Source organism: Haliotis rubra, unplaced genomic scaffold (assembly GCF_003918875.1).
Source record: "Haliotis rubra isolate DU_JTF1 unplaced genomic scaffold, ASM391887v1 Scf200, whole genome shotgun sequence".
Lineage (NCBI taxonomy): Eukaryota > Metazoa > Mollusca > Gastropoda > Lepetellida > Haliotidae > Haliotis > Haliotis rubra.
In genome coordinates, this window is record NW_025766004.1 from 187,539 (window position 1) to 215,381 (window position 27,843).

The window sequence follows — 27,843 nt, forward strand, 5'->3', positions numbered from 1 at the left end:
ATATATTGTCATTTGCAGTAAATCGTAGGCATTTAAAGTGAGATTTCCGAACGAAGCAACATTTGGGATGCTCCATTTCGTTAAATATATGTTTAACGCCTTTTACATTTTCCCACCGTGAGCTATCTTTAGCAATGGGAAAGCACCAGATCTATTTTTAGAAACAACGCCCGTTCATGTTACTGTTGCATATGTTCGCTGGTCTCCCAAATATGTTTCTTATGGTATATATGCATTTGGCTGTCAACTGGACGTAAAGCATTACATTCAATCTACTTTAAATGTACCAGTTAATACACGCATTGATATTGTTCAATTCTAATACAACATGCCAGATTCATAATAAAATAGGACCATTTTTAGTAACTTTTCCCCCTGTGTATAATGGTTGTCTTCAGCAATTGTTCAATGACCTTTAGGGACAAAACTAAAATTGCATTTCTAAGTCACAATATATCGTGAAACGATGAACAGAAGGTCGTAGTATCCACTGCAGTGAATAAATATTTGAAGTTTTATATCGTTTTTTTTATTGCAAGTTTGTGTAATCCAGTATCTTATATTAGGCCATTTACATATTTTTGTTACTTTTCATTTCTTTCAGAAGAAGTAGGGGATATATCGACCTTCGATACGATTTCACAATCACAGTGTTAAACATACCGATCTTCGCGGGTTTTGGAACACATGCCGATGCATCGCTTCGGGCTTTCACCCCGACACAAGGCTGCTGCTATGAACAAGGGGGATAGTTGTATGAATAAACAACTTTATATTATAAGTGAGTAAGTGAGTTTAATTTTACGCCGCCTTTAGCAATATTCAAGCAATATCACGGCGGGGGACACTAGTAATGGGCTTCACACATTGTAGCCATGTGGAGACCCGGGAACCCGGGTCTTCAGCGTGACGAGCGAACGCTTTAACCACTAGGCTATCCCACTGCCTCTTTTATTGCAACATTGTAATAATGGTCCAAAACACAGCGGCTAGGATCATTACGAAAACCAGGAAGTATGAGCATATATCACCCATCCTTAGAGAACTTCACTGGCTGCCCATCAGAGCCAGAATACAGTTCAAGGTGCTCTGCATTACATACAGATGCCTCAACAACACCAGCCCTGACTACCTTAGTGACCTACTTACTCCATATGTACCAGCTCGACAACTTCGCTCCAGTGACCGCAACTCACTCACAGTTCCTTCCTACAGACTAAAATCCTGTGGTTACAGGACGTTCTCTCACATCGCCCCAGTGCTGTGGAATACTCTTCCATCTGACGTTAAACTTTGTCCCACGTTCGAGCTGTTCCAATCAAGACTCAAAAAACACCTGTTCTCTCAATGCATCTGACTTTCTACTTACCTTCCTATCAAATTCAAACCTCTACTCCAGACTCTTAACGTTATTTTGTAGCTCCTTGAGCAGGCTTTATGTCTGGATTGTTTATTATTACAAATTATTATTATTATTATTATTATTATAGAAGTTGTTCATCCATAGAACTATCCCCCATCTTCATTACACCAACTTCTTAATGCCACTCGGGGCGGGGGTAGCCTTATGGCCCGTCATGCCGAAGACCCAGGTTCGATTCTCCACATGGGTGCAATGTATGAAACCCATTTGTGGTGTCCCCCGTCGTGTTATTTCTGGAATATTGCTAAAAGCGGCGTAAAACTAAACTCACTCACTCAAAATTATACTCAAAGAAAGTATGTCGTGATATGACTGAAATGCTGTCCAAATCGGCGCTAAAGACATCTCACTCGCTGTTATCATTGGTTATACGGATGAGTCAAATAAACAGATGGGAATGGAAAATATTTTAAAAAATCAAACTTTGCATGCAAAACAATAAACGCAGCAGTCAGTGCTACCACAACCACTTCATGTCGGACTGAAATTATGGAAACTGGACTAACTGACTGACTGACTTTAGTTTTACGCCGCTTTTAGCAATATTCCAGCAACATCACGGCGGGGGACACCAGAAATGGGCTTCACACATTGTACCCATGTGGGGATTCGAACCCGGGTCTTCGGCGTGACGAGCCAACGCTTTAACCACTAGGCTACCCTACCGCCCCGAAACTGGACTAACAATCTGGAGCACCGCAGGGTCAGCAATTCAGTTTATATTTGATTGTCAAGATAATGCTATCATATATCCTGCATATCTTACCATGAATGTCGAATTCTGAATGGCTGAATCCTATTCTATATTTTTTACTGTTTACGTGTCAGGTATATTTTTGGTCCCGCCTCCAAACAGCGGATCGAGACATTGTATTTGCTACTTTCCAGCTCGATATAATTATGTGAGACTACATCTCCTGATATTTACATTTTCAGTATGAATTAGACCAGGGGAGATAACTCTGTTTTCTGTCGTCTGCTGTAAATGGCGCTGAGAAGAATAGTTTTCGCCAACACTATGTACATTTCACGAAATACATGGGGAGAAAGCAGCCAGACTGGTATTTTATAAACACCCTACAACAAACTGTGGACTTTACATGTAATGGTTTAGGTAACCGTGTGCAGGGATTGCATCTTTCAAGGATAACCATTTGTTTGGTTGGTGTTGTTTAACGCCAAACTCAGCAATATTCCATCTATATGGCGGCGGTCTGTCAGGCGCTTAAAAAGCCATTTTTATCGTGCAAGCCCGATAGGTTGCAAAGCTTTATATTTAGATAGTATTGAGGGCTTGCCCAACCTTTTTAGTCACAATCATGTGTACTGACTGACTGAGTTTAGTTTTACGCCGCTTTTAGCAATATTCCAGCTATATCACGGCGGGTGAAACCAGAAATGGGCTTAACACATTGTGCCCATGTGGGGAATCGAACCCGGGTCTTCGGCGTGACGAGCCAACGCTTTAACCACTAGGCTACCCCACCGCCCCTCACAATCATGTGTAAGCCCGGGCTGTTTTTAATAATGGTTGGCTACGCCCTGTCTGTAAATAATCATATTTTGATCAGACAATCCAGTGATTAACAACATGAACATCGATAGATAGCCATTGGGGCAAGTGGAAACACTTTTTAAACGACTGACACTTGCATGGTGTAAGCCACGATCATCCAAGGAAGAGATTTAAATCTAAATTTAAAAATGATAAACTAATTCCTGTGGAACAGTTATTATTTGAGATAACAGTCCCAGGGTACCAGTTATCTGGAGGTTTGAACATTCTATAACAACACCACAGACTTTCGCAGGAGGAGACCGGGGCATTGCTTAACAAGAAAACAATTTTCCCAACAAGCGTTTAATGTGTTCCTCTTGTTAGAATTGGTCTTCAGCTACCCATGCTTGTCGTAAAATGCGACTAACGGGATCGGGTGGTCAGGCTCGACGAATTTGTTTGACGAATGTCATCGAATCCTAATTCACAGGGTGGAAGCGCTGTCCACGCGAAATGTGGAGTGCCCCAAAAGCAACTCCATTTCCTCGCTGGACAGTGAAAGAAGAACACGTGGCGCAAGAGTAATGGTAAGTTTTCCCTCGCATTTGCATTATTTTGCATTATATCAGGTTTTGCCATTTGGCAGAAGGATTTAGAAAGTTACAGACCTTTCTGTAATTGCTTGACACCCTCTATATTTATTACAATTGCGCGTTAAGCGAGGGCACCCTCCTGAGTATCGAGACAAGATCGCGGAAAATGATCGTTTCAACACGAAATATGACATCCTCATCAGCAGACACACCTTTTTTGCTGTCAATTCTTAGATATTGTTATTTTAGGTCTTCATTCGCAGTTTAGGCTTTAATGCGTCAGTATTTTTTCAATTATCGTTGAAAAATCAATCTGTACATTTTATATGGAGTTGTTCACGTTTAGCAAACAAACTGTCCATTGTGTTGTAATTTTACTGTCCAGGAGTTGACAGTTTCTAGTTTTAACCGTCAGGTCATCAAACGTTATTCTAGAGATATTTGTTGTGAAGAAGAATGTTTGTTACTGCCTACCTGGCGTATTTATTACGATTTTTTATCTCCAAGTACGATTGTACACCCTCATTGCAGTTTGTACCCTGACTGGGATTTATTGGATGCAAACCTATAAAAACACATATTTATTTGTTTAAAGAAAACATGCATTCGTTTCACTTCAGCTTTACTTGCCAGCGTAAACACGACATCAAAACGAAACTAAACAAGAGTGATCTCCCTTTCAAGTCACTTTCGCGCGTACAACCGAAAGTTAATTTATTCAAAATCGTGACCGTAATGTATGTTTATTGGATGATAGATATAGATCAAGTACTTCGGTAGATGCCGTGAAAATACAAAGTAATCTGATTAGCATATATTCCCGGTCCCTATCGACGGGTTCCCGCGTATTTGCCCGGTTTCTACCCATCTTATCCGATTGCTTCCCAACCAGTGGCATCATGGCGGAGCGTTCATCGGGCTCATATGGGCCATAGGATTCAAACATTTTACAAAATCATGTACGATCAGAAGTGTATTAACAAATATACAAATATACATCTACCCCAGGAATAACCAAGACCAGGTTATTCCAAAGTATGTACATTGTTCATACTACCATTCAGATATTAGTATTGCACATTCGGGTAAAGCACATCACTAAGCATCTGAAAACCAAGGGACATCTAACCAATGTTGAATGTGCGAAATCAAATACAATAATGACTTCCTTTGTTCCCACCGGTGGCACCAACATCGATATGGACAAGTCAAAGACGGTTGTAAAAAAAATAAAGCAGAAATCCAAATGACACAATTTAATGTGAAAATGAACTTGCCGATTTTATCTGCAGACCTCCTTACGAAGACAGTCAAAACTGTGTTGAAGTTGATTGATAAATACCATTCTGGTATTCAGGAATGTGTCAAATTTTCTTTCTTATAAAATAAAATTGTACACTTTTGACACAAATTTTGATTTCACAACAGTCTCGTTTCCTGGTGACTGGGGCCGTCCTATTGCGCACTCAGTACAATAACCAGTTCAGAATTTTAAGACCAACTCATTCAACTGGATATATAAATATTAATCAGTATTATTTGATACATCTAATCACTTGTATATTGGACACTACTCTCCTTCTAATCCGTACTCTGTCGTACAACGTGCTCTGACAAACGGAAATCGTGGAAATCTCAAAATGAGGCTCGGCCGCGAGAAAAGTTTGGCGGTCTTGTACGCACTTGATATTATATCAATCACATTGTATGGTACAAAAATACACTTGATAAGCGCAAAGAACACATAACAGGTGTAACCAGTGAACCAGATGAATTATGAAACATTTTTACGACCTCATCAAACAGGGGCAGTCTGTGACGTCTTAGCAGAGACCATATAATAATCTATTATATGGTACCTGGTCTTAGTTAACGTCATGCTGCCTGAACCTAGCCACAAAATATAGAAATACGATTTTATTAAAGTTTAGAATTAAAATTCATTTGTAAATACCAATGTCTTATGGAACAAGGAATTGGAATTTAGTGTAACCATAGTTGTCTGTAGTGTCTCTTTTCACTTTCACACGAGAAAATTCAGATCGGCTGAAAAATAGGTCATTGTCTGGTTCATGAGACTCATATGTTTCGGTTTGACCGCTGCCACATATGCAGCAAGTTCTACAAGTCTTCATTTGGCCTCAGACTGCATGTAAGGGGATCCATCACAACAACTACCGTTTCCATTGCCAAGTCTGTGGAAAAGGGTATCAACAACTGTGGGATTTCAACAGTTAATGCTCTAAAATCCATGCAACTATATGGACAGTTACTTCAACGTAAACATTCAAAGCAATGGACAGTTTCAAAACAACTCCATGTAAAATGTACAGTTTGATTTTTCGACGAAAACTGAAAAATTACCGATGCATTAAAGCCTAAACTGTGAATGAAGACCTAAAGTATCTATATCTAAGAACTGGCAGCAAAAATGGGTGTGTCTGCTGATGAGGATGTCATATTTCGTGTTGAAACGATCATTTTCTTTCGACACTCAGGAGGGTGTCCTCGCCTAAAGCGCATTTGCAATAAATATAGAGGGTGTCAAGCAATTACAGAAAGATCTCTAACTTTCTAGGTCCTTTTGCCAAATGGCAGAACCTGAAATACTTGCAAAATTATTCAAATGCGAGGGAAAACGTAACATTACTCTTGCGCCACGTGTTCTTCTTTCACTGTCCAGCGAGGAAATGGAGTTGCTTTTGGGGCAACTCCACTATTCGCGTGGACAGCGCTTCCACCCTGTGTAATTACGCAGATCGATGCTCATACTGGTGATCACTGGATTGTTTGATTCAGACTCGATTATAATATTTACTGACCGCCGCCATATAGCTGGAATATTTATGAGGGCTACTATAAACAACAGACACAAATAAACAAACACACAATTTTTTCCTCAAGTAACAATATGGAATATCATAATCTTTAATATACATTTCCCCCCTCAAAATTCACTGCTTTTCATTACTTGTGTAATCATCATAATTTATGCAGGCGTTGACTGTATTCGAGTCACGTGGACATTTCTCGTGGAGTTCGTGCGCGATTCTCGTGAAACGTTCTTTTTACCCGCAACAAGATTGCGCTTGGTCGGTCACCTGTTGCACGCCAGTAGACATGGAAAGGGACGCAAAGGAATATTTCTGGGGTGAGATAGTTTTGTTTAAGGCATACAATGTGATACATTACCTCAGGAGTTCAAAACTGTTTCCAACTGAACTTTCTAAACGATCTCTGCTGGGTGGTATAACTGTGCGTGTGAGTGGCATGTGAAATGCCCTGTTCCAATACCCAGTGGCCCAAATTAAACATGTCGGACGAGTTAAAATGGTCGTTTGGAGAGTTTTAAAATGACTAAAAGGTCTGCCATATGTATTAATTACTTGTTTCATATTCATGAAATAAAAACTGGACACGTGCTATTTGGGATTGTTGATGAATTAACTTCTACACACTACAATCTTAAAAACGAATATTGTAAACAAAGCACTATTTGTCATTCATTTTTTAAAAGATTTCTGAAAAGTTATAATACGTTTTGTGACACATAATACACAAAACTGTCGTTCCCCGATCCCAAATAATATTTATAAATATACTAAAATTATTAACAAAACTTAACACAACAATTACTAGAGAACTCACAAAATGACTAAAAGTCCAAAGTTTATGTTAGGGTTAGGGTTAGGGTTAGGGTTAAGGTTAAGGTTGGGGAACGGAAGGAAATCCAACTCAAGCTTGACCAAAGCCTGAACACATTTCTTTCAGAAACACGTTTTGCAGATTATAACTGGATAATGAATTACTTTAAATTCTGTCTTGATTTTGGTTCCCACTTTTCACTTTCAACCATCTGCAAGCAAGAACCAAAAATACACGTACCACATACAATCATCATACTTTGTTCTGACAAGTCATCCGTTTATCCGGTCATCCCTGTTAGAAATCTTCCCCATCAGCCCATGCCCCCGTTATGTGTGATTCTTGGAGGTCCGGGTGAGAATTGGTCTTCAGCAACCTATGCTTGTACAAAGCAGCAGTAGGGTTGGCTGGACTTTGTTGACCCACTATTGTATCCCAATTGAGCAGATCGATGTTTATCCTGTTGATCACTGGGTTGTCTGGTCCACTCTCGATTATTTACAGACCGCCGCCATATAGCTGGAATATAGCTGAGTTCGGCGTTAAACAGACGTAACGGAAAGAGTGGTCAGAGTCGCTCACATTGCTAATGCATGTCTTAGATCGATAATCATGATGTCCAGACTCGATTATTTATAGACCGCCGTCACACAGCTGAAATATTAATCTATAAATGGGTGGGTTTGATTCAAGTTGCCTTTAGAGACAGGTTGTGAACTGTATTGAGAAGACTCCCAAACATGTTTTTCTCTCAACTTCAAATGGTGGTTACCATCAAATATTCCAGCAGTATGACAACGGTCAGTGAATAATCGAGTCTGGACCAGACAATCTAATGATTGCCATTTTGGGTATTGGTCTGTTAAGACACGATGACAGGCATCAACCAAGTTACCGAGCCAGACTACCTAATCCTTATGTATTGTCTTTACGGGGATACAGCCTAAACCTAACGCTAAATGAAAATTAATCAATTAAATTGTTGTCTTGTGATTATTTGGGATGAACTGTTCTCACAGAAAATTTGCCAGCTGACAAAGGTTGCCAGCTGACAAAGGAGTCCCCCTGCCAAACATGGTCCTTTCAGGAGGAGGAGGAAGACTCGGACTACCTCGTCCACACCCTCTTCCTCAGAAATGTCAGTAATTTTTCCTTATCCTGACTCATGATCTTTCGCTTATCTCCTATGCGAATGTCAGTATTTTATTGCATTTAGTTTACTCGTTACTGCTGTACTATATGTACATATCTGTCAGGCAGTGGGTTAGGCCAGTAGTTAAAGCGTTGTCACACCCAAACCCGGGTTCGATGGGTAAAATGTGTGAACCCTATTTCTTGTGTCTCCCGCCGTGGTATTGCAATGATTATTGCTGAAAACGGCGTTAGAAGGTACTGTCAAATGTGATATTTGAGATTAAGATTTATTCCTATTATGGAGTCGCGTGTTTCAGTCTGTCCTGGGAGCGGAGGCGGTGAAAGGAGAACTGAACATTGTACAGGTGGAGACGAAGAGTTTTGAAGATAAAGACATCAAACAACCACTGTTCTCGTTACGGAATGGAGGACAGGAAACGGTAAGTTTCCTTCAAAATGAAGGCCTCAAAACATTTTTGTAAGGTTGTAGCTAGTCCTGCTTGACTGACTTAAAAATGACACTTTTGATAACGGGTAAACGTCATGTGCTCAGTCGTTTAAAAGCGCCATCATTGAATTCATTCCTGAGGCGGCCATAAACAAAAGACAAAAATGTATTCAACACGCATTCACAAAACGTAGAGATTTTAGGGCCGCTTTCGTTAACTTAAAGGCCGAAAACCTGCCGCCCCATTGTGGAATCCTGGCTTGAATTATTATATGCCCAAACAATATTGGATAGAATTAATAACGGATTGACTCCGTTGGGCAGGCTCGGTGGTTCATGACGTGTCTTTGTGCACTGACATCGTGGATTGTCGTACACTACATCAGTCACTGGATTATCTGGTCAAGACTATATAGTACTATGTATCTGGAATATTGCTCAGTGTAGCTTTAATAACAGCTTTTACCCACCACTGAATGCATCAAAATGTGTTCATATCATGATTCCATGTTATGTAGACGGCTGTAGATGTATGAATAGTTGGTCTATCAACAAAATCAGAACTGTCAAACGTATAATTAGAGTAGTCCCCCTTTGACCATACAGCGTCCTTTTTCACTTGCCGATTTGAACTTTTATCGTTCGCTTGTAAATACGTTTCGGCGCAGATGTTATTACTTCTGTCAAAGCATTTATTCTAAAAAAAAATTCAAATCGGTGTAGTTGATTACAAAGCCGAACAACCCCACCCCACAAAACAACCGAAACTCACATTACATAATTTGTAGTTGTTTAAAATGTTATGGATATTTTTCAGTTAACGATGGACCTGAGTTTTGCCGGCGCCTGTAGCACAACGTTCCGGCTGGTTGAAGGATCAGGGCCGGTACACATAGGTGGACAACATCTAGTGGGTATGTCGACATACCGAGAGTTGTGATGTCATACCGATAATTGGGTTAGCTGATATGTCAGATACGATAGTTGGTATGTCACGATGCGATAGTTGGTATGTTATGATGCGATAGTTGGTATGTTATGATGCGATAGTTGGTATGTTATGATGCCGATAATGGGGATAGTTGGTATGTCACGATACGATAGTTGGTATGTCACGATGCGATAGTTGGTATGTTATGATACCGATAATGGGGATAGTTGGTATGTCACATCGACTCCGATAGTGGGCATATCAGTGCCATGTTTTGCCACCATTTCAATAGTATTTAATGATACCAATAGATCGTATGTGGATATTTCGATACCTAATATTACTGGACGCGATACTGGGTATGTCACGGTAGTTTGCATAGGATGATAGCACCTATTTCAGGGGTGAAAATAACCCATTGCCCGACGTCCGAGTCCAGTGCTATTTTCTGTCGGGCAAGCAAATTTGTATATCACGCTGTACCCGTGTCCAGTTGACTTTCCAATGTTAATAATGTTGTTTATTTAAAACATTAACAAGAAAACGGCCGGTATAGTGAAAAAATGATCAGGGCAAGTGATTTTACATGTTCCACTGTACCGGAGTACACTAGCAATTTTAAAGTTATTTCCACCCCTGTTATTTGAAAGTACAGATTGAGGGCGTCTCTGCATCGTGTTATGCACGTCAGGATAGTAGTCAGTAACCTTAGTGGACATACCAGGATGCAAACTGAAGACGAAAACACGTCTTTAGCAAATCATGTGTGATGCAACATTAAGCCACCTGTTTAACATGTGCCCGTCTCCTGTAATCCTGTTCCAGAGTTTCCCCCCGAACACAACATGAGTCAAGACGAGTCCGAGTTCTTTACCGAGGACGACATCGAACACGAGGAAGATGATGACGAAGATGAAGAGGAAGAATCGCCCAAGGGGAAGAAGTCCCAGAAGAGGAAGGCCAGCTCACAGACAACGGCAAAGACGAAGGTTGGTTCATGTCATTTGCTGGACCATGAATGTTCAGGGATTTAACCACGTCTTATTAGCGACCACCAGCGTTCCACAAAACTGTTGTGGCCCTCATGTGATCGTAGTGTCCCTACTTAACTCAAGGGCGGTGGGGTAGCCTAGTGGTTAAAGCGTTCGCTCGTCACACCGAAGGTCCGGGTTCGATTCTCCACATGGGTTCAATCTGTGAAGCCCATTTCTGGTGTCCCCCGGCTTGTTATTGCTCGAATATTACTAAAAGCGGAGTAAAACTAAACTCACTCACTCACTTAAACTTAAACTTGCGTTCCATATGGCATAATGAACGTTTTCTGAACGGGCCTGATCTTATTAATATAAGGGGCGGTGGGGTAGCCTTGTGGTTAAAGCGTTCGCTCGTCACGCCCAACACCTGGTTTCGATTCTCCATATGTGTACAATGTTCCCCGCCGTGAGATTGCTAGAATATTGCTAAAAGCGGTGTAAAACTACTCACTCCAGTGCCAGTCAACTAACACGTGAGAAATCAACGCAAAATCTCCCACCCCGTGTTTTAACCCCTTTGATGCTGTATATTAATTGTTTGCAGAAAGGAAAGATGGAAGTGAGTGCTGAGGACGAAGACGACGATGACGATGTAAGTTTAGTGTGTGTCGTTGCAGTGTGTGTGTTCTCAGGAAAATAACCGTGAAGATCCAGGTTAGAATTGATCTTCATCAACCCATGCTTGTCGTAAAATGCGACTAACGGGATCGGATGGTCATATAGCTGGAATATTGCCGAGTGCGGCGTAAAACTGAACTCATTCACTCACTCTCAGGAAAATATAGAAGTTTGTTTAATCAACACATACTGACAGTCAGGCAGGTTTCACTGAAGTCATTTTCTTGCTGCCTTGAATTTTATGATGTAGGTAAACTGTCCTATAAAGTATCCTGAAGAAAGACACGATGTCTCAATTTCACACATGCAATTGATTACGTCTAGAACTTGAAATAGGCACCACGCAATGCGGCAATAGTAGTTCTTTAAACATACTCAACAATAAATCTACAATAAAAATGGTAGGGCAATTTTCTTCTGGGACCATGTATAACCTGAAAATTAGACACATTGTCAGACACGTGATTTAGATTCTTGCCTCACCTGTTTGGAAAGTCAGTGTTTCAATATTTTACTTATGCCTACATAACCAAACACTAGTGTTATTGCTGCCCCACACATTCCCACCGAACCAACTTTTACCCTTAGACCAATTGGCAGGCTATTTTCATATCACTCGCGCTGGTAGAATTTTTGTGGGGGATGTATCGGTATCTGGGGTAAGTTAACAGGTGCTTCAAATAACGGGAAACTCGTTGATTGGGACAGTATTACGAGGTTCGACTTTGTTTCCCTTGATGACCTAGGCGTTAAGGAAACATGATGAACTACAGGATATGGCTGTGCTGACTGTTCATGCTGTCAGCCATTGGTTCTTCTGGTTTATTTTCAATTTACAGAACTTGTAATGATGCTGATTGTTTTGACTTAACTTCGGACAACAGGAAGCACCTAACAAAATTTTCCCTCTATGCGCTAATAAAGGAAGAATATTGATACCCCAGGCCCCCAAAAGGATGGCAACTCTGGGACTGGTAGTACATGGTAAAGCATTGGAGATTATCTTGGGGCATTCTGGACTGGTGCCCAGTATCCTGAACAGACTATCAGGTGGCGACATTGTCATCCGGGGGCGGTGGGGTAGCATAGTGGTTAAAGCGGTCGCTCATCACGCCACACCGAAGGCCCGGTTCGGTTCCCCACATGGGTACATTGTGTAAATAAAGCCTTTATCGGTGCTCTTGCTTTCAGTCACCGGTTTGTCTGGTCAGATCATTTACGTGCCTTAGCAATGTTGCCCAATGCAGGGTTAAACAGAAACACTCCTTTCTCCAACTGTTCTGTTTCCAGTTGCATAGTTATTTATAGTTAAAAACTGGGAAATAATTTTAAAGGGGAATCCCCAGCTGCGTCATACTGAAAGACGTTAACAGATAATTTTTGTTACCATGCCTTGTACTTGCCATGAAAGGAACAGAACAAGGACTGGTTCGCTGTCACCAAACTGAGTGGGGTATTCATGTTAAACTGCGATTGTCTTGATGGGCAATCACTATGAAACATTAGTCCCGATTATAAGAAGCTGCCACACACAAGTACACGTTGGTATGTAAGTACAATAATCTTGTACGCCACGTTAAACTCGATCTCACCCGATCTCACCCAACCGTCTGCTTTTGTCAGCACTGTTAAATTTTTCTGTGTTTTTAAGTAGACATGCTAATCTTGCACGACACATACTTAATAGACCCAGAATACCTCGGCTCATTTTGTTAAGTCACGATTAAGATTGTTACTTATGGTCATCAGTGAAATGAAACACTTTTAATTAGTCAATTTGAGAAATTGCTACTAGCATCAAGCAGATCATGTTGCCGAACTGTTGCCTGTCGAGCGAGGACGCCCGCAGCATGGAGGAATGTCCTTGGTGGCGGGGGCAGTGTATAAAACAGACGCTTGAGATGAAACAAGATTTATGTGAGGCTTTGATTTCACTACTTTACTTCAACATACTGTGTTAGTACTACATTTTCTGAATTTTTGGATCAGATTCAAGTGCTATCATTTGGACAAAATTTCAATCAAGTGAAACCCCAATCCTTATGTTGTCACCTTGGGTTATTTCTCGTGTTTATCAGCAGACGGGCTAGGGGAACAGGGTAGGTTGAGATTACAGGTGGAAATATGGCCCGAAAAGCCGATTAGCCCCGGAACAGATGTTGATAGATTAACTCTGTGGCTGCTGGCGGCGATGTAATGCGACCTGAGAGTCGCAAGCTGCTGATACACTAGTGCGGCTTAATTCCCTTCTCACTCACTTCACTCAGGCCATGTTTTTTTAAAAGGGTTTATATTTTTAAGGAGTAAATATGTTTAGACGTCTTATAGACCGTGTTTGTTTAACACAGCGCTAAATGACTGCGATCTGTAAATAATCGAGTCTGGACCAGACAATCCATTAATTGGCTTGATTGATAATCAAATGGGATGTCGCCTTGAAGGCTTCTACTACATGTTCAGAAAAAAACTACATGTTCACTACAGAAAAATAATACAGCTAGTTCAATCTCCGAAAGTATTGGGGCGGTGAGTTAGCCTAGTGGTTAAAGGGTTCGCTCATCACGCCGAAGACCCGGGTTCGATTCTCCACATGGGTACAATTTAGGAAGCCCATTTCTGGTGTCTCACTCTTCACGCCAAGTGATTCAGGTTTTGAAATCAAAGCAATCATTGGATTGTCTGGCCCGGAATTTGATAATATACACAAATACGTCATACAGCTTGAATATTGCTCAGTAGGACGTCAAGGAAGAAACCCCAAATGTTTTATCACACCAATTGTGTTATGGTCCATTAATAAATCGGTTCTTTCGAAGTAAATTTGACGAAAGGCTCTTGGCAAAATGGGTTCCCTTTAATGCAGTTTGTAGTCAATATTAAAGTAACACCTGGCCTTTGGTGAAGTTTGTATGCCCTTCTACTCAAGGGTTTGGCTACACACGTGACCGTTTCAAGGTCATGACTCACCAGACTCAGTTGGTCTTACCGTTGCTATTAACACGTGAATTTGTTTTAGCGTGAACATCCATGATCTCGGAGAGACTTCATATGCATCGCGCACGGTCTGGTTTAACGAGGCCGGTTGGGTAGCCTAATGGCCTGGGTTCGATTCCCCACATGGGTACAATGTGTGAAGCCAATTTCTAGTGTCCCCCCGCCGTGATGTTGATGGAATATTGTTGAAAGCGGTGTAAAACGACACTCACTGCTTGTTGAACTCCGCACTCGGCAAGATTCCAACTATGACGGCCGTCTTTAAATAATCGAGGCTTGACCAGACGATCCAGTGGTTCTCACCACGTACATGGATCAATGCAATTTGGACACCAGGTAAGCGAGCCTGGCCTCCAGATCCCGTAGTCGCCTCTTACAACGGGTAGCATCGTGCACGATTTCCGTAACATTTACCCACGTAGATTCTGGAGAGTTTACGTCCTCACCAAAGGGGCTTACATAGTAAGATTGCTTTGTGTGGTACCCCAATTGTGTTTACCTGTGCTCATGACACTAACAACCGGAGATGACTCACTTCTGTACAGTCGGTGTCCACGCTGGGCATCCGGTTCTTCAGTAACCCATGCTTGTAATAAAAGGCGACTAGCGGAATCAGATAGTCAGGCTTGCTGACTTGGTTGATGGATGTCACCGTGTCCCGATGTCTTAGATCGATGCTGATGACGTCGATCACTGGATTGTCTGGTCCAGATTAGATTATTTACTGAATGACGCATAGTGTGAATATTACTGAAAGCGGGGCAAAACACAAGTAAGCGTGAGGTAACTTTCAGTTACTGTCTACACGAATAGGACGCATGGATTTCATTTCCTTATTCAGTATGATCAAGGAATCTATGAAATTGCTTTCACAAGTGACTTAAACAGATTCTTGTTTACGTTCGTGGACTTGAATATTTTAAAATGAATACCCTAATCAAGTTTTCATAGCCATTTCGAGATAGTCAATATAATTTACCAGCAGGTAGCAGCAGATGGGTGGCACAGAAAAGGAATATTCTTAGCAAAGGTTGAGTGGTATATGACAAGTACGTCCGACACCGTGTTGCTAAAGTTGTACAATGAGGCCTTGAACTGATCTATTGGAAGTGATTAGAATCGAGACAAAGCGGTAGACAAACTCATAACTCCTACTCTTCTGTGATGTCGGATCCTAAGTCTTCAAAGGTAGACTGTTTTGTAAATAGGGATTATGGGGCTTGTTGACGGAACATTCCCTATCACTGTAAGGCCCCAGATCTTTGACACATTGGAAGGCGATTTAACCAATCTTGACACCATCTTGCTCACATGTGACAGCATTAGTGTGTTCACACCTGTGTCGGTTTGCCTGTGCCAGACAAGTTCGCGCTATTGACGTAGCCTCTTTCAGCATGGTTCAAGGCCTTTAACTTTGAGTGGCTTTGACCTTCTGAGGAAAGTAGGTTTGTTTGGGTGACCTCACCCCAGTGTCAGTTTTCTGTGTGACCAAAATTCTTGTCACTTCTGATATACTAATCAAAAGATGTCAAGGAACATCCTGTCTATTTTCCTTTAGAATTTATCTGTCGTGATGTGACAAATTAGTCACATGAAAGAATTGGCTGATCCATATAGGTGGTATACAAGAGCCTTATTTGTTTATTGACATTGTTTGGATTGTTTAAGCAAATCAGACGGTGTTGACGCTACGATGTCGAGCTGGAGATTCGATTTGTAGTCCTTTCTAATTTTCTTGGAAACCGCTCTGGAAACATGTCATTTTGTTTGTATCGTTCGTTAAGTGTATGTATCGTTAAGGTGTCTGTATCGTTAAGTGTCTGTATCGTTGAGTGTCTGTATCGTTAAGGTGTATGTATCGTTAAGTGTCTGTATCGTTAAGTGTCTGTATCGTTAAGTGTTTGTATCGTTAAGTGTCTGTATCGTTAAGTGTCTGTATCGTTAAGGTGTATGTATCGTTAAGTGTTTGTATCGTTAAGTGTCTGTATCGTTAAGTGTCTGTATCGTTAAGGTGTATGTATCGTTTAGTGTCTGTTAAGTGTCTGTAACGTTAAGTGTCTGTATCGTTAAGGTGTATGTATCGTTAAGTGTATGTATCGTTAAGTGTATGTATCGTTAAGTGTCTGTATCGTTAAGTGTCTGTATCGTTAAGGTGTATGTATCGTTGAGTGTTTGTATCGTTAAGTGTCTGTATCGTTAAGTGTCTGTATCGTTAAGTGTTTGTATCGTTAAGTGTATGTATCGTTAAGGTGTATGTATCGTTTAGTGTCTGTATCGTTAAGTGTCTGTATCGTTAAGTGTCTGTATCGTTAAGTGTTTGTATCGTTAAGTGTATGTATCATAATCATCCGATACTGTTTTCCGTGAAATTAAATAATTTATTTACAGTTATAAACATGAATGGGTGGCGGGGGTTAATGGTGAATTTATGTTAGTCTTTCGATCATTCATACTCATCATAATTCCCAGCAATGAGTGAGTGAGTTTAGTTTTACGCCGCACTCAGCAATATTCCAGCTATATGGAGGCGGTCTGTAAATAATCGAATCTGGACCAGACAGTCCAGTGATCAACAGCATGAGCATCGATCTGCGCAATTGGGAACCGATGACATGTGTCAACCAAGTCAGCGAGCCTGACCACCCGATCCCGTTAGTCGCCTTTTATGACAAGAATGGGTTGCTGAAGACCTATTCTACCCCGGATCTTCATGGGTCTCCCAGCAATGACGTCACTGTAGTAGTATATGCGGTGGGGTAGCCTAGTGGTTAAAGCGCTCGCGAAGACCCTGTTTGGTTGGATTCCCCACATGGGTACAATGTGTAAAGCCCATTTCTGGTGCCCCCCGCCGTGATATTGCTATAATATTGCTGAAAGCAGACCCTAGCTAAATTCACTCACTCATAACTATTGCAATACGTACGGTGGTCTTCTACTTATTTTGAGTAGAATACATCCATCACCTGTAAGGCCTGACTAAACCTGGTATCGCGTGGTTACTCTGTATAACTAGATAATAGTCCAGATGATCCCTCGCTGGTAATATAAGCAGTATAACCTACTAAGCACTGGCTATAATAGACAGACTACTGCTACCCAACGTAAGAACTTTGATGAAGGGCCATATTGAATTCTCCCGCTTTCTTCTACAGTGTTCAAGTACAGTTAGCGTTAGGGTCACTCAGTCCGAATGGTTCCAGGTGGTCATCTAAACCAATTACTGTCCCCTCTAAGTCCAATTGGCAACTCGACCCCAGTAAGTTGAGCTCAGGGGTCTTGTCTACAGTGTAACCCTCCTGGGCCCCATTTCACAAAGCTCTCGTAGACCTAAGATCTCGTAACCTTTCTCGTAGCATTCAAACTCCCTATGTTACAGTATAGGAGGTACGAATGCTGCGAGAAAAGTTACGAGATCTTAGGTCTACGAGAGCTTTGTGAAACGGGGCCCTGGACATCACACTAGATCACAAGCCCGCCATGACGGGGCAGATTGCTTCGATTGTTCGTTGACATGTTCATCATGTGGATTTATGACCAAGGGTTCGCAATAATATACTTTTCAGCCTCTGATAATCATATATTTTCCTATTTAAATGTATACTTGACATTATTAAAATCACGTTTTATGTGTTAAAGGTGTATTATTACGATATGGTAATCTAGCGGTCAAAGTGTTTGCTTCCTCCGATTTCCACGGTTTGATCCCTAGTTTAGGTAGGGTATGAATCCCATCCTTAGTTTAGCGTTGACTGGCGTGTCACCTATTCATATCGACATTTTGACATGTAAACCAGCATTGAGAATCCGGGACAGGAAAGTCCCCTATTTTGATGAAAACACATTCACGAATAAAGGATGGGCACAATTTATCTCAACTTAGGTAACCTTCTCCCAAAATATATACATCACGACTGTCGTATAATATCCATAGTCGCAGAGGCAGCAGGAACCATTATACTTTATCTAAATATGGACAGTGCAACCCAATAGGGGCTGAGGTCCTATTAATGCCGACTGAAAATTGTTTGGTCAAAATGCTATCTGGATTTGAATTCATACAATCACATACACAGGGGTTCCGGGAAGAATAGTGTGCCGACCTGTACTGTTATTAACTCGTATGCAAACTCTCACCTGGTCTCTTTAAACAAAGACATCACTGCGATATTAGGCATAGTTTGCTTCGTTCAGTCGGGGGGCGGCGGGGTAGCATAGTGGTTAAAGCGTTGGCTCGTCACGCCGAAGGCCCGGGTTCGATTCCCCACATGGGTACAATGTGTGGAGCCCATTTCTGGTGTCCCCCGCCGTGATATTGCTGGAATATTGCTAAAAGCGGCGTTAAACCATACTCACTCACTCGTTCAGTCGGATGTGACAGCTATTTAATGAAGCACATGTTGTGTGGATGAGTACATGTTTGTGGTCTTGCAGGAGGACGAAGAAGACATGGGACGACGATGACGACGACGATGATGAGGAAGACGAAGATGAGGAAGAGGAAACACCGGAGAAAACGTAATGTTTTGTGTTTTTCTGTATATTGTAAGCTTTCAATGGAACTGACGGTTTAGCCATACTGGTAAAGCGATTCTTGCAAGTGATGATTGGACAGGGATGTCTTTTAGCCCTGTAATTTACTGTGCAGAGTTCATCAATTGCATGCCAGAAAGGTTCTGCTACAAGGTTCTATGCTGACACTGTACCTGTTCTCGAGTGATTCAGGAAAGTTGGTAAACTTCTGAAAGGTGCATCCTCCAAGGAATACCAGGTTTTATACCAAGCCAACTCATTGCACATGTATACAGAGGGGGAAGCTTCCATTGCTCCAGCTATCGACCACTGTTTTTATGGTCCAGTGCACATATGATATCATTCATTCTGACTTGGCCTGTATTGCACTTTATCTTTGAACATAATCGACATTGTATGTCGGGCCCGGTGCTAGCGTCCCAGTGCACGTTGTAGTTAGATTGAGACGAGTTTTCATGGTGCAAATATGGGAAGCCAATCGTTGTAAATATTTATGTTCGTATCCCTCTCTTTATACTTGTCTTGGTGACAAATGGTGATGTGAGACTTTACTTTGTTTGCAGAAAGAAGAAAGGCAAAAAGGTGAGTCTTTTCTGGTTCAGAGTTGACATTGATTGAACCAACTGGGATCATGGTGCTTGTTGGACTCCTCACTCTTTTATCCGTGGTCATGTTGTGGCCAGGGCGGTTGGGTAGCCTAATGGTGGTTAAAGCGTAGCCTAATGGTGGTTAAAGCGTAGCCTAATGGTGGTTAAAGCGTAGCCTAATGGTGGTTAAAGCGTAGCCTAATGGTTAAAGCGTAGCCTAATGGTGGTTAAAGCGTAGCCTAATGGTTAAAGCGTTCCCTCGTCTCGCTGAAGACGATTCCTCACATGGTTACAATGTGTGAAGGTCATTTTTGATGTCCCTCGCCTTAATATTGCTAAAAGCGGCATAAAAACCATGCTCACTCATTTTGGGCCTAAGGGGATGATACGTCATCCTACCCAGATTGCTCAAGGGAATAAAACAAGGACTTCAGGTTCAAGTCGACAAGTGGTGATGGTGGGTTATACATGTTAAAGTTCCGAATGGTGACACAGCACTAAACTGGACAAGTGCACGCACATACAAAGACAGACGTACAGGATGCATGACACGAACACAGGTACATTTTTACACATAAAATCACCTTTGCACGTTACATATGTGCAATCATCTCAAACGCGACGTCAACTCCATTTCACTTGACCTATCGAAATGTAATTACCCTACCTGCAGATGGAAAGGATTTTAATCTCGCCATAAAAAAAATCTTGAATTGAGGATTAAGTGAATGAACTTTGATTTTGTATATATCCGTGTCATGTTTTCTCAGCCGTCATGGGAGGGGCCGATAGTGAGACAGGTGTGGGTCAATGCCCCCTCCCCCCGCATCAGCCCACCCATCATACCTCATCCATCATACCCCATCCATCATACCCTGCCTAACGCTGGTGTTGTCGGAGTTGTTAGCGCTCATTCTCCTGTCTGTGATACTCAATACTGATTTGCACAACCTGCCCCACTATTCTCTTTGGTGGTGTTGATATGAAGGATAATATGTAATTGTTGGAAGATGGGGAATTAATGGGAATAAGAGGGGAAGCACGTGCCACAGAGACAGTTGGTGCATTAATCGGATAAGCGGTATCGTCAGGGCAGACAACAGGGCATTGTTAGCCGTTATACACCCGCCATTTGACAACGGCAGTGTAGTATAAAATATTACTTATCTATGAAGCTTGGCGTGGCGAACAACGGGGCGCAACGTGTTCTGGTAGCTAAAAAATAGTCCCACTTTCATCCATCTGCTCGCATCTTGCTTTCTAACAATTATTTTGACGTGGCCTGAGGGATGATTTATTTCGTTATAATTACATTAAAATCAGTTATTCCGCTGAACTGGCGGTTAGTGTGCCCGTACCAAAGGTAATGGCGGCCGTTGCCTCTTCCAGCGCTTGTGACACGCAACCGTACAACGACGTATTGATCAAAACAGACAACCGTATGATCGTGTTTTTGCCGGTATTTAGTTCATAGAATATGATTAATAGAATCGTTTTGAGTCATACGCTCCAGAGGTATATTTGAAAAGTAACAGGCGACACAGTTGTACATGGTCCCAACTAGCATATCTGTATCTGTTTCTCTGACAAAAGTTAAGTTCTTGGAATATTTCTCCAGCTCAATGACATGGCGTTGATGTCACATTATTGCACTATGGGCTGAAAGCCGTATGACTGACTTTTATGGTAGGTCATGTTCGCATTTTTTGAGAATGTTTATCAATTGAATGGTAATACCTTCCATTGGTGCCTATTTGTGAATATAATTGATCACTTCATAGAGGGTTCCAATGGGATTCCTCCGGGGCCACCTGTGAACTCCACCCCAAGTCACGGCGGGTTAGAGACATATAAAACTACCGATCATTGAAGCCAAAACGGCCATTTGAATAGGATTGTACCCGCATAATAAAATCAAACCTCCGCGAACCCTTCTCAATAGGAAGACACCTGGTCGGGTAGAGGGGTGAACTCGTGGTGTAGGTTTTGGGAGGTTTACTAACACGAGAACGCTGGCAGGGAACAATAGTCACAACTCGCAGACAGGGTGAAGCCGTACTAAACTATGAGATAATCCCTATCAACATTTCAACTGGTGTTTGCCATGTTGGAATCTGTCCTTTGATCATCGGCAATTGTCCGTCTCGTTTGACCAGCGTCTTGCCTCTTTGAGACCGAGTCTGCGTGGCTTGGGCCTGCCTCTGCATATCATTTCAGGATTATAACATGCATTCCTATGCTGTCTGAGGCCCTGTCCAATCGCTGCTAATCTGCTTCCATTGTCCAATGACGAGCGACAGTACTCCAGCCACCCGCGCCTTACAAGGGCATTGTGAGCCCTAAGTCTGTCACAACACAGTTAATTGGTAGCTGTCGCGCTTCGCTACTTCATTTATTTTTTCAATGGGCTATCTGGTTTTGTGTGCTGTGGTAAGTTTCGTCAAGTTCATTACCACCCCTACTTAACCCCCTCCCTGCGTGTCTGACGTGGGACGTGCGGATAGATATGTAGTAGGGATCAGGAACCGCGACCCCTGGGACTCAATCCGCTCCTGACATGTCACTGATTGCGATCCTCAGGCATGTATTGATGTTCCAACAGGTTAACGTACATATTGCAATAATTTAAGCACCCTGAAATAGATGTCCACACTGTGAATGTCTTCATAGAATAAATGGTGGGCGGTGGGTAGCTAAGTGGTTTAAGCGTTCGCTCGTCACTCAGATGACTGTTCGATTCCCGACGTTCGGGTACAATGCGTGAAGCCCATTTCTTGTCTCCCGCCGTGATTTGGATGAATATTGCTTTAAAATGGCGTAAATCTGAACTCATTCACTCGTAGAATATAGGTTGGCGACTTTGGGTAGCCTTATTGTTAAAGGGGCGGTGGGGTAGCCTAGTGTTTAAAGCGTTCACTCGTCACGCCGAAGACCCGGGTTCGATTCCCCACATGGGTACAGTGTATGAAGCCCGTTTCTGGTGTCCCCTCCGTGATATTGCTTGAATATTGCTAAAAGCAGCGTAAAACTAAACTCACTCGCCTTATTGTTAAAGCGTTGGTTCGTCACTCTGAAGACCCTGGTTCGATTCCCCACATGGGTACAATGTGTGAAGCCCATTTCTTGTACACGGGCGTGATCTTGCTGGAATACTACTAAAAGCGGCGTAAAACTAATCTCACTCACACTCTATAAAAGTCAACGTCATAATGTCTCCTATCCAACGAGGGGCGGTGGGGTAGCCTAATGGTTAAAGCGTTAGCTCGTCACGCCGAAGACCCGTGTTCGAATCCCCACATGGGCACAATGTGTGAAGCCCATTTCTGGTGTCCCCCACCGTGATGTTGCTGGAATATTGCTAAAAGCGGCGTAAAACCAAACTCAGTCAGTGAGTCAGTCCTATCCAACGAAAGAGTGAGAGTGGTTTTACGCCGATTTGAGCAATATTCCAGCAATATCATGGCTGGGGACACAAGAAATGGGCTTCACATATCCCAATGAAAGAGATACCACTGGGCATAAATTGCAGTGAAAGTTATGAATGGATCACTGAAATTCTGTGACACCTGATGTTCGCGAAAGTAAAGCGTCATTTACTTGATTCGTAAAAACCAAAGTATTTTATGCTGTATATTTATCGGAGACAAATAGACTGTCTGTTGTAGTCTGCAGTTATATTAAAAATATATTGTTATATTTTATATTAAAAATATAACTGAAAAAGACAAGGTTTACAGGGATCATGGACTCGATCAACGTCAGCTGTGACAAAAGACAAACAAAACCAGGGCCTTTTTAGCAAACGTGTCTTGCAGTCCACCGTTTCTAATGGATTTGAGGTGACATTTACAATACATCGTATGTCCCTAAAAAGCAACAATAGGACAAAAAGGCACAGTTGATAGATTCAGAAGCTGACTGTTATCTCATTTCTATTTTTTTCTGGCTTCCATTTAATTTTGATGAAACATTAGATGGGCCCGGGTTAATCGTTTTACAGAGTCAGGCTTGTCACACCTGTCACACTGAAGACCCTTGTCTGATTTCCCACACAGATAAGAGTGTCATGCTTATTCTTCGTGAGCAGTTTCAGGCTGGATGTTATTGGACCACTGTGGATAAAAACCTCACTCATGTTGATGCTTCCCCTCCTCCCGTTTGGTTAGGAGAGGTAGCCTAGTGATTAAAGCGTTCGCTCGTGACGCCAGAGACCCGGGTTCGATTCCCATGGGTACAATGTATACAGCCCAGCTGGTGCATCCCTTCCTGATATTGCTGGAATATTGCTAAATGCGGCGAAAGACTATACTTACCCTCCTCCAACCTGGTGAAACTTTAGTGCTGTACATCTTTTCACCCTGATTGTTTGTTGGCTTGTCAGCGCCACACCTGTTCTCATTGGTTTCACCAAAGTGGTAACGATTTGCATCTCATTTATGCTTGTGCTTTTCTACAAGTTAACAAGCAATGCTATGCAGACATGGGTTCAATTACTTTGAAATGTTATTAATTAAATTACAATTACTTTGATTTTCCTCAATTACAATTACACCTTAAATTAAAATGTACTTAATTAAATTACAATTACATTACCAATGTAATTAATTACATTACAAATTACTTTTTTTTAAAACAAGAACAAAACAGATGTATTTCTGTATTCATTTAATCAACAAGATATAGATGTTGGTACACACTGGTCACTAAATCCAGTTCACATTTTTGTCATCAAAAAGTGAAATGCAAAATTATATTAAATCTACAATGTACACTATTTGATCAGGTTTTTCTTTTGCATATTTCTTTGGGCTTATCAAATACTAGTACACACCTATCATCACTTGTTGCAAAAAGCACTTTGTCCACCACTGTTACATTAGGCATACTGTATCGTGGCTCATCATTACAGGCCTACATTACAATATAAAATCTGCCGGTCTCTCTATCTGACATAATCCACATTAACATACCAAAGGATTTGTCAACTTAGATTTATGGCTTATTACATTTCATGATTATAAAAATAGGACTACAGTTCAGTAAGATTTTGAATATCATATCCTATGAGAAATAAACTAAAGAGGCCATTTTGAAAGGAACTTGACTAATAGTAAAGTTAATCCCCCATATCCTCAAATACTAACCTACATTCAGTCATGCGTTACTGATTCCCTTTGTTTCACAAATGTTCAGATGGTGATAGTTGCAAAGGCTTAGACATTCAAATCTTTCAAAACTTAACACCTGCTAGAGTATATACAGACGGCAAGCATCTAATTGAAAATCACTACTTTGTCCTCATTATACAGGATATAATTGCATGGGTTGCCTGATGAAAATAAAAAAAAGATGTAATTATATGTAATTGAAAAAGTATTTGAAAAATTCAATTACATTGAGATATTAATAAGTCAAATAACAATTACAAATTACATCTTGAACATTCAATTACAAATTACATGCAATTACATAGATTTTTGTAATTAATTACATTGTTACAATTACAAATTACAATTACCCCATGTCTGATGCTACGACTGAAATACTATATAAAGTGACATAAAACACTTTGTAAATCCCGTCTCGGTATGGCCGAACCTTGCTTTACCTACATTTGTTGACTTAGCTGCCTGTTTGACCAATGTCTACAAGATATCGCGGCCGCTTCACCAGTGTCAAAATCTGTCTGTCTTGTGGAAAACGTAATTTTCCATTTTCCCACATGGGTCAATGTGTGAAGCCCATTTCAGGTGTTTCACGCCGTGATATTGTTGAAATATTGCTAAACGCGGCGTTTAACTAGACTCATCATTACCAATAGGGCTGTGCAATATTACTGGTAAACCGGTATATACTGGTACAATATCTCGCGATACGATTATCGCGATATGGTTCAGATTCTGCACTATATTGGGTCATCCAGAGTTAGCTCCATATGAATTATCTGCCCTTGATTTCCATAGCAAACAAATATGCTTTAAAAGTGCCAAATATATTTTTATTTCTGTTGGTTTTATGTAACATTTTACAAGTGGAAGTGTCATAAGTAGCTCCAAAATTGCCAAATAGTCTACCAAATACTTGACGTTTTGTGGGTTTGAATGGTTTAATTTGGAGGAATTAAGTGGCCTCAAATGGACCAATTTTTATTTGGACTTATTAGTAGAGCCTCTTGCTCTGAGTGAGCATTTCACAGTTCACAGTATTTTGTTATTTTTGTTTGTTTCATAATGGGGCAGATGATGTCAATTTATCCTACAGGCCTGAGTCTTAGAAAAAATGACATTCCAGTCATCTTAGCTATTGGAGATCACATGCGATTTAAATCCCAAGTAGTTCAACTAAATGTTGTTTTTGTTTCATTTGGCAATAGTTCATGTTAACACATTGAATCTGAATGAATCACATACAGTAACAATAAGTACATACTGCACTGAAGCACATTCTGTTTAAGCAAACAACACTGACAATGAAAATCATGTTATACTATTACCTTTATCATTATATTCGCAAAACGTTGGTGCAACATATTCCACATTAAGGCTCTATATTATTTTATTTATCTGTAAACGATTGGCATACAGCCATACACAATGGGTACGGGGAGCCTGAAAGTATGGTGTAACAGCAACGGAGAAGATGTCGCACGCAGAGAGCTATTATGAATTTATAATGTACGCACTTTGGCAGAAACCTTCAAGTCAATATATCACTCTATATATTGCAATATCTCTTAAATTATTGCAGTATATCACAATATGAAATTCAGGGCAATATCCAGCCCTAATTACCAACTTTTTTTCAATCTCTTTTAAATAGGGTAAAGACGATGCAAAATCTTCGAAAGCAACAAAGAAGGCGAAACCAGCTTCAAAGGTATTAAATATTTTCTTGGTTTAGCATCAATGAAGATCCTGGAAAAGATTGGTCTTTACATCCCATGCTTCTCGACCAGGCTTTGCTGATGCATGCCGTCGTATCACATTTGGGAGCGGTGGGGTAGCCTAGTGGTTAAGGCGTTGGCTCGCCATGCCGAAGACCTGGGTTCGAATCCCCACATGGGTACAATGTGTGAAGCCCATTTCTGGTGTCCCCCGCCGTGATGTTGCTGGAATATTGCATAAAGCGGCGTAAAACCAAACTCGGTCAGTCGTATCACATTTGCCCAGTTCGATGACCAAGATGTCGGACACTGAGACTTATTTACAGACCGTTGTAATGTTGACTGATGCTTTAAACGATTCAAGAATACGACACGAATGACAAACGCAGTTTATAGCGTTAGATCGCAATCCACAAGCAATGCCAGACAATAACATTCTTAGTAAAATACCGAAAACCCTATAATTTCTCAGCAGGAATCTGATTTAAATGTACTACTCAAACACATCAGAACACCCGACTTCCATATTAGTCCTATTAACTGGAACAAAAAAATCGGCTTTCCTATAATTTGAGTGGTACTTTTTAGAATGGCGCTTTTCATTAGGGTATATATCCACTTTGCCAAATGAAGCTCAACATCACAGATTAAGTATTTTGGCAACTATAAACTATCCGATTTTTCTGACAATTCCGACTGGATCAAAATGAAAAGACAGACCTCTTTACCATAACGCATATTTGAAATGGTCCCGTTAAATTTTATCATTCGATTACATATTTCACATCAAACAATACACTGTCAGTCCATTCTGAGTTATTTGTCAATTCTCTCACACAGAACGTCATGTTTCTACGGCGACGTGGTGATTCAGATCATGATGGAGATACGTATTTCTCAGTATACTCAGTCTGGTGGAATGTTTCCCTAACAAATGGCATGGTCTAAAAGTAGCCCGACACTTAAATACACCTCGGCCAAGCAGTTTTATTTTAGATTTTGTTTCTATGGTCACGTACGATGAATGTTGATGAGGAAACAGTGAAAGGTTGCCGAATGACTCCATCCCATGTCAGCACTGTTGACTTAAGCTCCCAACTTCTACTTTCAGGCCCCCGCGAAGAAGACGGTGAAAAAAGGCAAGAAATGAGAGCCTCTCCTCGTCTAACCCTGTATTAAAGTGCTGCTGTATTTATAGTAATCTGTGTACATTGGTGGGCGGAATAAATCTCCTGGAACGTGCAGGCGTTTCTTGACTAGTGTTATCGATTTGTCAGATATAGTTCTACGTTTAATACTGTACATGTTCTGGTCAAAGAAAGTTCAAGAACACCTGTTCTTACACTCGACTCGTTAATCTGTCGTGGTTGGGTATTGCCATATGGCCTTTCCAAAGGTCGCTGTTCTTTAACTTTATTTCAGGTATAAATTACCGAGCACATTTCATTTTACTGTTTACGTGTGTTTACGCTGTGATCTACTCAAGTGTTCGCTTGAGTACTTAATTATAACCTAAATTCCATTT

The 27,843-nt window shown here is 41.1% G+C and overlaps 1 protein-coding gene across 1 annotated transcript; it reads left to right on the plus strand.

The window, feature by feature from the left end:
- The first annotated feature begins 6,521 nt into the window (after positions 1–6,521).
- Positions 6,522–27,560, plus strand: LOC124275641 (nucleoplasmin-like protein ANO39). The gene is made up of 10 exons (XM_046711245.1): positions 6,522–6,665; positions 8,200–8,297; positions 8,611–8,733; positions 9,559–9,655; positions 10,498–10,661; positions 11,251–11,298; positions 18,750–18,833; positions 19,412–19,430; positions 26,255–26,311; positions 27,430–27,560. The coding sequence occupies exons 1-7, from the start codon at positions 6,635–6,637 to the stop codon at positions 18,777–18,779; spliced, it is 591 nt and encodes a 196-aa protein (XP_046567201.1). The 5' UTR covers positions 6,522–6,634; the 3' UTR covers positions 18,780–18,833; positions 19,412–19,430; positions 26,255–26,311; positions 27,430–27,560.
- The last annotated feature ends 283 nt before the right edge of the window (positions 27,561–27,843 follow it).

Excerpts from the sequence above, each read along its gene's own strand:
- LOC124275641 (XM_046711245.1), top strand. The coding sequence starts at position 6,635 with ATGGAAAGGGACGCAAAGGAATATTTCTGGG. Across the intron at positions 8,298-8,610 it reads ACACCCTCTTCCTCAGAAAT|TCTGTCCTGGGAGCGGAGGC; the intron begins GTCAGTAATTTT and ends CGCGTGTTTCAG. Across the intron at positions 9,656-10,497 it reads AGGTGGACAACATCTAGTGG|AGTTTCCCCCCGAACACAAC; the intron begins GTATGTCGACAT and ends ATCCTGTTCCAG.